Genomic DNA, 15,147 nt, shown 5'->3' on the forward strand with positions numbered 1-15,147 from the left:
AGAGTCATATACTCATCTAATATCAGATAGGATAGAGTCCTATACTCATCTAATATCTGATAGGATAGAGTCCTATACTCAGTGGTTTATCCTTATCTTGGTGGGCGTCTATCCAACCTTATTTCCAACATCTCCCACGCCCAACAACGAAGAAGGTTTCTAAGAGAAGCTTTTAAGTAGAATGCTTAGCCATTTGTGTGTCTCACACGGCAAATGGTTCGTGTGACCCTAGCACACGATCATGATATATCTGTGAAGTAGCAAGTCGCAATGAAAAGCACGACACAGTGATCTACCATGAAAGTGATCTTAAAGAAGATGAATCCAAAAACCTAATATCCGGAGAGTGTGTGTATACCCCAAGATCTGTTTGTTTCATCACTTTGACAAATAACACTCATCCCTATGAGTCCACACCATAAAGTCAAAAACGTATCACATGATTCATAATTATCATCAATTGTCCTGGCTAGGTAGAATCCCAGTGATTGTGTGATAAACCTTCAGTTCTTTTACCCTTTGCACGCAAGTCATTCTCGTCAGAGTTCTACCAACTTCCCAGTATGCATCCAGTCAGCCTTTTAGTAAGAGCTTGTGGGGAGCAAACCAAAGTTACGAGTAGTCCTCTTATTTTCTTGACAAGGTCAAAAGTTCAAGGAGGGTACCATTCGATATGTTTTAAACAAAAATATATCAATAGAGCTCACATAGCAAGAATTTTAGGGATATTTCTTTTCTTGCTCTCGGTGGTCAACTATACACATGTTGTGTGAAAACATGTCATGGCAAGAGTATCTAATTTGTTTACTCAACAATAGATATCTGTATGTCCACTCATACCATGCAAGTGTTGTCATCCCTAATGACAATTCCAAGGATACTATGCTCCCCACTTGGCAACAACCGTTTTGTAGGTTTAGATGAATCTTCCCTATGAAGCCTGTTTCTTCTTATCCAATTATAAGAAGGGGCATGACTCGGCACTAGGTCCATCCTTCCTATAAGGTTTAGTGACTTGTCAAGCTAAACTCCCACTGTTTAAAATGGAAGTGACTGTTCATGTGAGTGAACCAGTCAACCCTACTGACATACATATGAGATGATAAACAGTATAATGAGAATGCAATCGATCTGGAAAGAATGCACTTTTATTCATTAAACCATCAAAGTGTTCTTAACGTAATCACATCCTCTTTAACCCAAGCATTTTTACATGTGCAAGGAAGAGTTCCTTTGGAATAGGTTTGGTCAGTGGATCCGCAACCATCTGATCAGTGGATATATGTTGTAGAACCACTTTCTTCTTCAGTATCATTTGTCGCACGTAGTGGTATTTTAACTCTATATGCTTGGTTCTTCCATGGTACTTTAGATCTTTAGCATATGCAAGAGCAGCCATGCTGTCAGTCCAGATGTGAACTGGTTCAGCAGCTCTTGAGAACACTGACAAGTGTTTGATGAATCGTCTGAGCCACACAGCCTCCTGTGTGGCAGAGCAACATGCAATATACTCAGCTTCCATAGTTGAAAGTGCTATGGAAGTTTGCTTCTTGCTGCTCCAGGATATAGCACCTCCATTCATTATGTAGGTATATCCTAAAGTTGACTTCCTCTCATCAAGGTCTCCAGCCCAGTCGGCATCGGAGTACCCAATCAGCTTAAGATCTTTCAATTGGTAGACAAGTGAGTAGTCCACGGTGCCTTTTAGATACCTCATTATCTTCTTGACAGCCTTCCAGTGTGCGACCCCAGGATTTGTTTGGAACCTTGATACTAACCCAACTGCATAGCAGATGTCTGGCCTTGTACACAACATTGCATACATAAGGCTTCCGACTGCGCTTGAGTATGGTACATTTTTCATAGCCTGAGTTTCAGTAGGATTCTTGGGAGACATTTTAGAACTCAAAGACTCTCCTAGACTTATTGGGAGATCCACTTGCTTACAATCAGTCATGTTGAATCTTTCCAAAACCTTCTTGATATATGTCTCCTGAGACAAAGATAACAAGCGTTTGGGCGATCACGGAGTTATTTTAACTCCTAAGACATAACTAGCTTCACCCATGTCCTTCATTTCGAAGTTTAATGACAACCACTCCTTAGTGGAATTTATCAATGCCTTATTGTTACCTGCTAACAAAATGTCATCCACATATAGAGATAGAATCACAAAACCATTTTTAGATGTCTTGACATATACGCAATGGTCCTCATTTACCATTCGAATTTTCTTGAAGCATTGCTTCATGGAATCTCAGATTCCACGCCTAGAGGCCTGTTTTAAACCATATATGGATCTGTTCAGGTTTACACACTTTGGGTTCGACCTTTGATTGAAAAACCGATTGGGTTGATCCATATAGATTTCCTCTTGTAATTCTCCATTGAGAAAAGCAGTTTTGACATCCATCCGGTAAAGCTCTAAATCTAAATGGGCAACCATTGACAAGAGGAGACGATGGAGGCAAATCTCACATTGGTGAGAAGGTGTCCTCATAGTCTATTCCTCTTTTTGGGTGTAACCTTTTGCAACAAGCCTAGCTTTGAATTTGTCTATGTTCCCTTCCTCAAGATTTTTTCTTGATCTTGAGAACCCACTTGTTCCCAATAGATCTCCTGTTTGGAGGTAGATCAACTAAGTCCCATACTTTGTTTTTCTTCATCGACTCCAATTCTTCCTTCATAGCTTCCATCCACTTACTTGTATTGGACCCACCCAGAAATAGCCTCCTTGAACGTTTTAGGTTCATCAGATATTTCTGTAAGTGCATTGGTCATATTTATCTCCCCTTCAATCTCAAACCGACGTTTGGGGATATGGCCTCTAACACTCTTACGAGGTTGGGATTGATTAATTATTTGACCAATGCCATTGTTACTAGAATCAGGGTTGATGAAAGTTTCATCTTCGCTTTGTTCATCGCCAGCTTATAAGGTTATCAACTTCAGAAAGTTGTATATCCTTATCAACCTCAACCCTCATTGGGTATTGATCCTCTAAGAATCGGACGTTACGTGCTTCTATTTCGTGACATGCCCTCGAGTATCCTCCCCCTAGGAAGACATACCCCTTAGAAGTCTCACCGTATCTTATAAAGATACACTTCTTTCCAGAGCACTCAACTTTCCAAATTCTCGATTTTGAGAAGTGACAAAGGCCGACACCCCCCATGGTCTAAGGTAGTTCAAAACGGGTTGCTTACCGGTCCATAGTTCATAGGGTGTTTTGTCAACAGTTTTTTGAAGGAACTAGGTTAAGTATGTGCTCAGCGGCGTTAACAATGCATCACCCCCGAATGAGATAGGCAAGTTAGCCCGAGCCATCATAGATCTAACCATGTCCAAGCAGGGTTCTATTCCTTCTCTCGAGAGACACCATTCTCTGAGGGGTATAAGGAATAGTTAGTCGCCTAGCTATACCCTTATTTTCACAGAGTTCCTTAAACTCATCGTAAAGATATTCACGTCATGGGTCGGGTTCTTAAGGCCTTTTTATTGTCCTATCAAGTTGATTCTCAACTAGGTTCTTGTACTTTTAAAACAGTCCAAGGTGTAATGCGATTTGTGAGACATCAAGTGCATGGTCCCATAACGTGTATAGTCATCCGTGAAGGTAATGAAATACAAAGCCCCATGCCTTTCTTTGTTACATTCATTGGTCCACGATGTCCGAGTGAATAAGTTGTAAAGGATAAGTTGCCATTTGGGCTTTCCCAAAAGGTTTCTTGGTGGCTTTTCCAAAGAAGACAACTTTCACAGTTTCCATTTTAACCGGGTTAAGTTACCTAACAACCCTCCCTTGCTAAGCGGTCTATCCCATCAGGTCCAATATGTCCTAGTCTAGCATGCCACAATTGGCAACCAACCATTTTAGACATAAAAACTTCAGTTTGTGCTAAGTGTAATGTCATAAAAGAATTCATTAAATAAGCATGACCTATCAAACCTGTTATTTAAAGATATCTCAAGCGAAGTTCGGGGAAAAATTAAACACATAGGATTCTTGAAGTAATTTCAAACTCGATAAAAGATTTCTCCTAATTGAGGGTACAAAGAGTACTTCTTCAATAAGGATGGATCTCCCACTCGCAAAATCCAACCTACAAGTGCATGTGCCCAAAACATCGGCTACACTTTGGTTTCCCATGTGGACTCTCCGAAGTTCCTTGTGGAAGTTTCCCGAAATCTTCAAACAGGGACCTATCCCGCTTTTGTGGTCGTCGGGCTGCTGAATCTACAATCCAATATTGTGATGAATCAGATAAAGATGACAAGATTCTTATCACATTGACAAGATTTCTTAAAGTAAAACTCACCTCGGGAGAAGGACATGCCCTAGCATAGTGTCCCATCCGGTGACAACGGAAGCATTCAACACTAGTCATGTCTATCGACTTCCTAGGTTTTTTTGTCGTGGGTTAGGCTTGGCCTTTTTCTTTGCCTTTCCCTTTTCCACTTTTCTTGTTCCAAGGAGCCTTCCTCTTTTGGAGTTGACAACATTTGCTTCCGGTTTGAACAACGGGCTTTTCATCGAGAAGCCTTTGTTCCTCAAGCTCACATTTCCTTTGCACCTGTGCAAAGTTTGTGATATTGTCGTCATCGTCAAGATAAGACGAAATTGTTCCCAAGTTTTAGGTAAAGACCTAATGACAAATTTTGAATTTGTTGTTCATTTGACGGGACTCGCCCTCTTGGGCTAACTCAAAGAACCATGTTTCTCATCACCGTGCAATGTTGGTCATGAGGTATGGGGCAGCTTTGATAAATTTGTCAAAACTCATTTGTAGCCTCCTCTCTCAATGCGGCAGTAGTCGTTACCCCAAGGTCCTTTATCGCTTCCCATAGCTCTTTAGCCCGATCCAAGGCCATCATACCGCATCATGAAGTCATTCCTCATGGTGCCAAGTATGGCAATTCGGGCAACATTATCTTTGCTTGTATACTCATTGTACTTTTTAAACAAAAAGATAAGCAGCTTGTGTTAATCCTTCGGTAGGTTACGCATCGTCCCGGTTATTACATCAATGACCTTCCTATATCGCGAATTAGCCTAACTTTCCTAGACCAAAGTTCGTGAATTTTATCGTTTAACAAGTCCTTTTCGGGTAGCATCGTAAACGGGGATTTTCCATCGGGTGCCATTCTATCAAGTTTGAATTCCAAAAAAATAAGATACTACTTAATAAGAATCATCTCTTAAATTAAATCTAAGTAATCCACATTTTCACATATGAGATGATCATGATAATCTACTAGCATGATTCTAGCCATTAAATAAAATCAATGCATTTGACTATCAATAACATAGAATATGCAAAAAATCTACTACTTAAATTTCCATTTCATAAAATTGTTTCTACAAAAAGGAGTTTCCTATCTTTCAAAAACAATGTAGAACTAAACGAGAGCTAGTCAACCATGAACATAGAAGCGCCCCGGTGCCTGGGGAGCCATCCTCATCCTCACAATCACTATCACCATTTGAAAATTACTAGCCACTTCCTCTGTTTTCCCGTGAGGTGGGAAAATAAACCCCGATGACACATCATATGGATTTGGTTCCTTAGCATCGCCCCATAATCGATGTAGGAGAGATTTAAATGGTCGAGCCTCATTCCTATCCTGAATAGGATTTGGGGCTCTTTGGTGTATATTCCGTGATGGTGGCTCTCTCTCTATCTTATCGATTTCAAGACATTACTCTTGAAAGTTCTCCTATATTGCTTAGTGATCATGCGTTTCTTGGAAGCCCGCCTCCCAAGATCGGGTTCGATTTTCCTACAAGTTTCGGTCTATGTGACTTAGGCATTCAGGCCTTAGTTTTCATATGACCGTTGATAGAAAACAAACAATTTTATATACATGCAATAGTAAAAATCTAGATTCAAATAATTACTGCATGGTAAAAATAAACATCCTAATGTCAATTTTTAATTGTGGAAAAATACATGTGAAAAAAAAATCCTAAAATTTATAGAGAAATAATCTCAGAAATAAATTTCCATGTAAAAATTTCTAAGAAAAAAATTTCCTAGAAAAAAATTTCCACTAATTATTTCCCATAAATAATTTATTTTGCAAAAAAAATTAAGCAATATCTAATTAATTTTAAACAACCTAATTATTTAAAAATTAATTAAAAGATTTTGAAAAAACCGCAGTTTTTCAAAAATTGTAGATCACAAGATCAAAATCGCAAATAGAAGCATGCAAACCATGGAAAACTGGCTCTGATACCAATGTAGGATTTTATCGATATCTCATGCATGATTCCTACGATATATACAATTACGTTATACCACATGCATAAAATAGCGCAGCGGAAATAGAAGATCGTACCTTGGTCACAACTTTCAATTTGAAGTTCCAAGTTTTGATCTACAGGAGAAGATGTTCTTGGCACACTCAAGATCTTCTTCTTAACTTTGCTAGAGTCAAGTTCCAACCACGAACGGGAAGCAACCTTTTTTCACGAACCAAGAACCAAGAACCGACAATGGCTGGGGAGGATACCACCTATGGAATCTCCACAAATTACCGGGCTTCTACTTTAGTAAATGTTGGAGGTCGCCATTAAAGGAGAGAGAGCTTTTCTTGTTGTTTGGATGATTAATATGTGAGAGGTGGGGGTCTATTTATAGAGGTTCCCACCTCCTCAATATTGGATAGGATAGAGTCATATACTCATCTAATATCAGATAGGATAGAGTCATATACTCATCTAATATCTAATAGGATAGAGTCCTATACTCATCTAATATCGATAGGATAGAGTCATATACTCATCTAATATCGATCATCATATATCATCTAATATCAGATAGGATAGAGTCATATACTCATCTAATATCTGATAGGATAGAGTCCTATACTCATCTAATATCTGATAGGATAGAGTCCTATACTCAGTGGTTTATCCTTATCTTGGTGGGCGTCTATCCAACCTTATTTCCAACAGGCAGTACTGAGGATTCTTACATCCAAGAAGTACAAGCCCTCTTAGAATCTACTCCTATCCACGATCTAGCTCCTGAGTTACCAACTCCACATCTGATCAGGTATCTTAAGTTTTTAATAGGTGGACGGCAGTCGTCTTTCACCTGTTTGATCAGCTCCTCTCCACCTTTGTTGTCCCGCAACTTGTTTTGCAAAAAAGTATCTCTGTACAGAGAAACAATAAAAATAAAATGACGAAAAATAAAAAATAAAATTGAAATGGCATGTAGAGGTGAGAATGATGCTCCCTTCTTAGATTCTCAACCAATCACTTTCACTCCTTCAATCCATGACGGCGACGCCATTTGAAGCTTTAGTATTGGTGGAAGTATACTTTAAAAGTGTTTAGAAGTTGAGGTTCATCCTAAATTATTTAGAGTTTGAGTGAGGGAGATAGAAGAAGAAAGGTAGACTCTTGAATGTTAGAATGGTTCTAAGCTAATAAACTTGAAAGCTTTGATTGTAGATTAAAATGACTTGAAAACATGAAATGAAGATTGATTAAAATATTGAAATGAAACAAACAAACAAGAACAATATGAAGATTGAAACAAAGAGCAAGTAACAAGTTGATTGAAATAAAAGAAATGAAATAACAAGTTGATTGAAAGAAAGGAAATGAAATAACAAGAAATTAAAAACATAAATTGATAAATAAGACAAGAAAATAAACAAACCAAATGGTTTGGATCCTAAGACAATGGATGAGTTCTCTCTCCTTTGCTTTTTGTTTATATATCCCTACTTTTGCCATTTGCATATTTGCCCTCATCCATTCTAAACTAGACACCTCACCCCTTTCACTTTTGCTTTTGCTTTATGGGTGCCTTCTTGACCAAGATAGGGTTAGGGATAAGTCTTCATAATTTGAAATAAGGGCCTCCGTCTTTGGTCTTATGAATTGAGTCCTTTAACTGTTGACTTTGACCGGTTGACTTGACTTTTTCAGCACTTTTCCATAGCAGCTACTGGTCTTCATAATAAGCGTGATTAATGCTCCTTTTGGTGCTAAGACGAATCTTTTATGATAATTGGTCTGAAATACTCCTTAACCAGAAAAAGGCAGTAAAAGCTATAAGTTATCTTTGGTTGCGTAAAGAGACCAGAATGCAAAGAATATATCACGGTAATAAACACACATTTGGGAGCTGATCACCACCCCCAAATAGCATCTTGCTTGTTCTCAAGCAAGGATGAGAGAAAAAAACTAAGATCACAAATGAGTGATTTATTATACATTATACTAATATCGTTTTGCAGAGTGCGATTGCATTGACCATATGTAACAAGGCCTTAAACTACTAGGAATTCCCCAGTGGACGAGTTTTAAGTCTCATGAGAGTTTTTCAGTGAAGGTACTCACAAATTTTTTCTATTTTGTACAAAGAGTATTGTTTCCTTATTTATTCTCAAAAGTTCATACATCTCATTAGCGGTGAATAAGGACAAGTTCCTTTGAACTCAGAATAACATATGTACAGTAATTTAAGTATCTAAAGATAATTGTACAAAATATGAGCAATGAAATGCAAAAGCAGAGTTGTTTCCGAAGCTTTGGGAGAGCTTCTTTAAGTTGGGTTCTCACAAGGGTGTGTTGCAATCACAACTCTCTGATAGATTCACTAAAGGTTCGTTCTCTCAAGTGTAGTGGGCACTTATATTCCTCGCATACTCAAATGACGTCCAAAGAAACCGAAGTCGATTGATCACGCTTGCCACTTACTATCACACCATCCTATTCTTAATCGAGCTAGATGTCTTTTATTAGGAGTTTCAGGCGGTGATGGTTTAGAAGAAAAAAGGAAGGGAAAAACAAAATCTGATAAGATAAGAAACTGGGTCTTCAAGATACTTGTAACCAGAGAAGAACCTCATTTTGTTATTTTGCTTCTGAATTGTGATACAAGATACTCCATATGATACTTCAAGATACTTGTTATTTTGTTATTTTGTTATTCTTTTAGCCCTTTGGCTTTGTGACTCCATATGATTTTAAATTTTGGGAGTTCTAACTTTGCTTTTGATTCTTTTTGTTTTTGATATCGTCTCCTTTTGATTTTGAACTTTTGGGAGATTCGATTTTTGACTATTTTGGATTCTTGGAGTTTTGGTTTTTGATGTGTATTTCTTTTCTTTTCTTTACTTTCTGAAGCAAATAACTATTATGTTTTTGTACAAGGTTTTCTCTTCTCTTTTTTCTGATAACCATATATCCAGTTCTCAACTCATCAGCTCGGTAAGCTTTTTATTGTGTGTTGTAATAGGTTAGGAATTATTGGTGAAGAATAAAAAGGCTTTTAGAAAGGGTGAAGGCTCAAGAGGGGTAACTAGAGTAAAACTATATTTTTGGGTTTTTAACGTTTATTTGGCTATATCGATCCAAAAAGGGCCTAAATTCTCTCTTAGGATATGGCGTGGTGATCAAGCAAGTGGACGTGTGGTCATTATATCTGGACATCCTTTGTGTCATCACTCAATAATCATTCAGATGAGGCTTTTGGCTAGATTCTCACAGGATATAGAACTTAATTGTTCTAACCTTGGCTTCGGAAACTCATTGCTATATACACACAAATGCTGATGCATGCCATTCATGAAAAGATGCAGAAACTATTGTATGTATATTAGTCTGAGTACGAAGAACAAGTTCTTACTCTATTGCTATAATGAGACTTCTAAACTTTTTATTCATTATAGAAAAAGGAAACAAGACTTTTTAATACTAAACGGAAAAATATTTTTAGTCTTTTTCGATTTTTTTTTTATTTTTTTATTTTTTTTTAGAAAGAAAGAAATATACTATTATATATATTATATAGAAAATGCATAGTTTTTGTAAAATGTTACTATACCAACTCTATGATAAAACTATGCTTGTCCTTAAGGTATGAAGAGATAAGGAAAGAGATTACAATAGAAACATGAACAAACACGGAGATACACCTGTATTTTGTTCTTCATGATGAAAATACGCCACCCCCAAATAAGTTTGGGGCGTGGGTTGTTTGATATAGAACGAGAAATGCATGGTTTATTATACTAGGGATATTTATTTTACTATAAAATCTTTCTCGGGGTTTTTTTTTTTATTTATTATTTATTATTTTTTGAAAACATATATGAAATCCAAAAATCTAACATGCATGCATAAATATTATTATACTAACAAGTGAATAAATAAAAAGTGCGAAATCTATACATACACATGAAATGTGTGTGTGTGGTTTTTTTTTTTTTTTTTTTTTTTTTTTTTTTTTTTTTTTTTTTAAGAAGTGGAAATTTTATTGATAATGATAACGAATTTTACAAATAATTAGGACAAGCGTGTAACAAGCTGCGTCGCAAGTCCTTTCTGAATGGCAAATCTTATCCTCCTAAATACAAACTCATTAGAACCAGCTGTCATTACATTGCAGTCCATAACTTTTTACAATCTCTTAAGGAGCTCAACAGACTGTTGTGCTAAGAAACCAAAAGTGTCGAAACTGAACGGAATGAAACAATACTGGTTAGCCCTACAAGCCTCCTCGTGTTTCTCAATCTTTCCTACTGCTGCTTTATTAGCTGCGTCACCCACCTCAAAGACTCTATTCCCAATCCCTACCAATGGAGAGGCTCCAGTTACATCAACACACATATGTCTCCCCTCAGTCCAATTGTAGATCAATACATCCGCAGGCCGAAGTGTCGATCTTCCCTCATTTGGATCAATAATTTTTTTTTTTTTTTTTTTTTTAGAATAATTGTTTTTCTCAATCTAAATGTATCTCTAACCATATAGAGATTTTGACAAGAAGATAAAATTATACGTGGATTCAGTTTCATTTTGGTTACTCTAGGGCGTATAATTTTCATTTTTATATCCTCTAGTTTTGAAAACTATGGAGAGATGTTTTAAGAAACTCGTACTCAAAAGCCGTTATTCTTAACACTAAATTTTTAAAGCAAACCATACAGGGGCGGAACCAGATAGTAATATCAAGGGGGGCTAGTTTGAAGTTCACTTCTATGATTTTTTTTTTCTTAAGAGAACCAATCAAATCAAACCAATCCATCCACTCCTTGTGTGAGTTGTGTCAAACGAAACTATGCGAATATCTATTTGAGATCATAATTAACTAACATTGTAAACAAAAGAGTGAGTGTCGTCACTATAAACCTAGACAACTATAACAAAGACATTTAAACAAAGTACAAAGTATCGCACTAGCAAAATTTTGCCTTACGTGATTTCTTAATAAATTCATCTACTATCCCATCCAAATTGACTTCTTCAGCAAACTCTCATTCAATATAGACAGTCATACAATCGGCAAGAAACACATCCCCATCTTATTACGAAGCCATGTTTTGACAATTTTCATAGCTGAAAATGCTCGTTCTGTAGTTGCCATGGAAACAGGAAGTGTCAAGATAAGACGAATCAATCTATCAATAAAAAAAATAGTGTTTTGACTTTTTTGTTTCAACTAATCCTTGACATAACTCGGAGATTGTAGACATTTTCTGAAAAATAGCATGATTAACCACATCAATCTTGTAATGTTGCAGTTGGCTTCTCAAAATATATATCTCCTGCTTAGTAAAGTATTCACAATAAAAACAATCGTCGAGCTTGCAAATATCATCAATATCGAAGGACTTAAAAGCACCACTTGGATCTAAAGCTGAGCTAAGAGAAAGAAGCTCCATTGCTTCATCCGAGAATCTATTCTTTAACTCCAGTAACTGGTAATCTATTACAGCATTAAAAATATCGAAGTGGTAATGATGCTCAACTGTAATGTAATCTCTCTGCTCACAAGAACGACTTGTACCCGCCATGTAACGAGCACCCGTATCAAGCATAACAATGTCATATCTTTCGCAAAATGAAATCACATCTCTAAGGAAAGTGTCCCAACTTGATTCTCTTAGTTCTTGAAGAAGTGCTTTTGTACTTGAGACTAAACTGATAGCATTTAAGATGTCTTCAGACTTTTCTTGCAAAGCTTGACACAATAAATTAGTGATTCCCATTATCTTGTGCAATAAATGCAAGAGAAAGACAAATTCAAAGTTTCTCATTGCAATTAAAGCACCTTTAGCTTCCCCACGCATAGATTTACTTGACCCATTCTCCATGACACTTTCAAGAACTGTACAAGTTGCACGAAACAACTCTATCAAGCTACTAACCGATTCAAAATGAGAACCCCATCGAGTATTTCCAGCTTGTTGCAAGGTGGACACTTGATTAGCTCCTTTTCCACTAATGATTTCACCACTAGCTACCAACTTATCAATCTCAATTTGTCGAGCCTCCTGTAAGTCAGCTTTACACTTTGGCGAAACATGAAGATTAACTATAGAAGCCAACTTTAAGAAAAATAACCAAACATCCGACACATCTTTAGAAGCCGCAACTAAGGCAAGTTGTAGATGATGTGCAAAGCAACCCACATAGTATGCATATAGACACTCCTTAAGAAACAATGCTTGCAATCCATTCCTTTGACCACATATATTGCTAGCACCATCATACCCTTGACCTCTCATATTTGTAACAAGCAAATTGTGACGAGCAAGAACATTGGATATATCTTCTTTCAAAGTCAATGCACAAGTGTTTTTCACGCCGACAATGCCCAAAAACCGCTCTCTAACAAAACCACCACTATCAACAAATGCTATGACAATCGCCATTTGTTCTTTGTTTGAACTATCTTGTGCTTCATCGACAAGGATACAAAATTTTGCATTACCAACTTCTTCACGAATCCTCTTTCACTTTTTCAGCATATATATTCAAAAGTTCCTTTTGAATTTTAGGTGAGGTATATTTGGCATTTCTCCGAGCCCCACCTATTAATTCTGCAACTTTTTCATTCAACATCGCCGCAAACTTCAACACTTTCTTGAAATTCCCACTATTCTTTGATCCGGTTGACTCGTCATGACCTCTAAAAGAAATCCCTCATAGCACAAGCAATTGAATACATTGAACAATAGCTTTGATTAGCAAACGATTATTAGCAAGCTCTTCTTGACATTGTGTTTTAAACATATTATCAATGTGTCGAGAAGAATTCATAAAATTCTCACAAGACAAGGTGGCTGACCTATGTGGTGAACATGGATCTCCTTCATGTTGCAAGAAAGCACACTTCTTTCCATCATTAACCTTCTTCCAGTTTGTAAAACCTTCAATAGAAAATTTTGGACGTTTCGGCAGATTTGTTTCAAAAATGAAACAAGAAAAACAATAAGCTTTATCCTTCTTCATTGAGTACTCTAACTAAGGAAATTGTGAGAACCAATTATACTTGAACCGACGACTTTGCTTTCCAAACTTAGTGCTTAGATATTGTTTTTCTTGTAGACTAGGTTGTGTAGGCCCCTTAGAGAGATAATATATTCTAACCACTTGTTGATCAACCGGGTATTCGTAAATTGGAACACGTAAACTCGGATCTTGTTTAAATGAAGAACTCGCATCAACTTCTTGAAGCACAACACTTTGGACTTGAGGGGAATGCTCAACTTCGTTGATCATGACCGGTTGGACTTGAAGAGAAGGTTCACTTTCTTCTATCACAACCCTTTGGACTTTGGAAGGACGTTGCTCATTGCCATCAACTCTTGAAGTATCAAGGTTAGGTATAAGAGTTTCAACACTTTCCAATGTAGCAGCTTTACACTTCAAAAACGATAATAGAGTTTTTGTTTTCTTTGGCGCTTGGTGTTGTGACAAGGTAACCTAAGATAGTAGACCAGTATTAATAAATTGGTTCTATACATGAATACATACACTTCAAAGAAAAGGGATTGACTTACATAAAATCATTTGTTTTTTTCAATTTATTTTTTGAGTTTGAGTTATAATGTAATAAACAAACACGAAATCATACAAGTATAAATAACTAGATGCTTGGTGTAATGGTGTAGACGTGTAGTAGACAGTAGTGTTATGATGTTGTAAAGTTATCAACAGCCCCACAAATCAATTTTTTTTTCTATTAAACAAAGTCATAATAATATAAATTTAACCCCTACTAATAATAAAACTCATAATTGAACTAACCTCTAAGCTCTTTCGACAATTTCGCAATTCGACAATCAATGAATCAAGTGATCAATAGTGTGGAGTTGGTGCGCGTAATTCAATAATTTCGCAATTCGACAATCAGAAGGTTAGTGCGCGCGAGGCCGCAAGCTCAATGCCTCAATGGCTCAATGAGAGAGAGGGAAGAAACAAGAAAGGGAGTGACCGAGCGAGGGTTTTGATTTTTGAAGTCCGAAAAAGTGAAAAGTCTGCTTTTGTTTCCGTAAGTCTAACTTCTCATTTTTTTTTTCTTTCTTAACTTTCAATTTTTACTTAATAAGTTAATATACTAGTATATATATATATACATATTTAAGGAAATTTGGGGGGGGGGGGGGGTGTTATAGCCCCTGTTAGCCTTCACGTTGGTCCGCCCCTGAAACCATAACAAGTGATCTTAGCCAACTTTCATGTTAGCTCTTTACTGAACTAATCCAGTCAGACTGTGGCTTCAGTTATGTGTGTTGGGGGTTTACTGCGCAAGTCATAATGGAAGGGTTTAGTTGGTTGGACACTAGCGGGTGGTGGAACTAGGTCTCTTTGGTGGATTTTGGTAGTTCTGGTTAAAATTGGATGGAACCAATGCTCTGTTTTGATAGTTGTAGGTACCTTGTCATTGTCTAAATGTATTTGATGGTTGACGAACCCTAGAGGTGGTTGGGTTTGTGGCTTTGGGTGTTGCCTCCATGGTACATTTGGTATATTGAAAGCACATACTTCTTGATGGTATATTGGTGCGCAAGGGACAATTGGTATCTATGTGGGTTAAGCTGAGACAGAAAGTGCAAGGTGATATGGGCGACCCTTAGTAACACATAACTGATCCTTAAACCACCCTTAGAAGAATGGAGATTGCGAACTTCTAAGGGTTGGTCTATGTGGAATCCATTGCCCATTTTGTTTTTTGGAAAAATCACATGACTATTGATGTATCGAGAACCTTCTATTATGAGAACGGAGAAAAACAACTATTTTGAAAAAGAAATGTAAAATAAAGAAATGAAAATTGTATACTCGCTCCATAGGATCACACTTATTCAAACAACGAGTAAAAAATGTTTTAT

General features: G+C 36.9%; 1 protein-coding gene across 1 annotated transcript; it reads right to left on the reverse strand.

The window, feature by feature from the left end:
* Positions 1–11,430: 11,430 nt before the first annotated feature.
* LOC147475012 (uncharacterized) lies at positions 11,431–12,684 on the reverse strand. Its single transcript, XM_086585240.1, has one exon. It carries the CDS (start codon positions 12,682–12,684, stop codon positions 11,431–11,433), a length of 1,254 nt encoding a protein of 417 aa, XP_086441366.1.
* Between the last annotated feature and the right edge of the window lie 2,463 nt (positions 12,685–15,147).

Source organism: Coptis chinensis, chromosome 9 (genome assembly GCF_015680905.1).
Source record: "Coptis chinensis isolate HL-2020 chromosome 9, ASM1568090v1, whole genome shotgun sequence".
Classification (NCBI taxonomy): Eukaryota; Viridiplantae; Streptophyta; class Magnoliopsida; order Ranunculales; family Ranunculaceae; genus Coptis; species Coptis chinensis.

What these genes read in the sequence shown, in the direction of transcription:
- LOC147475012 (XM_086585240.1), bottom strand. Translation starts at nt 12,684, where the DNA reads ATGGCGATTGTCATAGCATTTGTTGATAGTGGTGGTTTTGTTAGAGAG.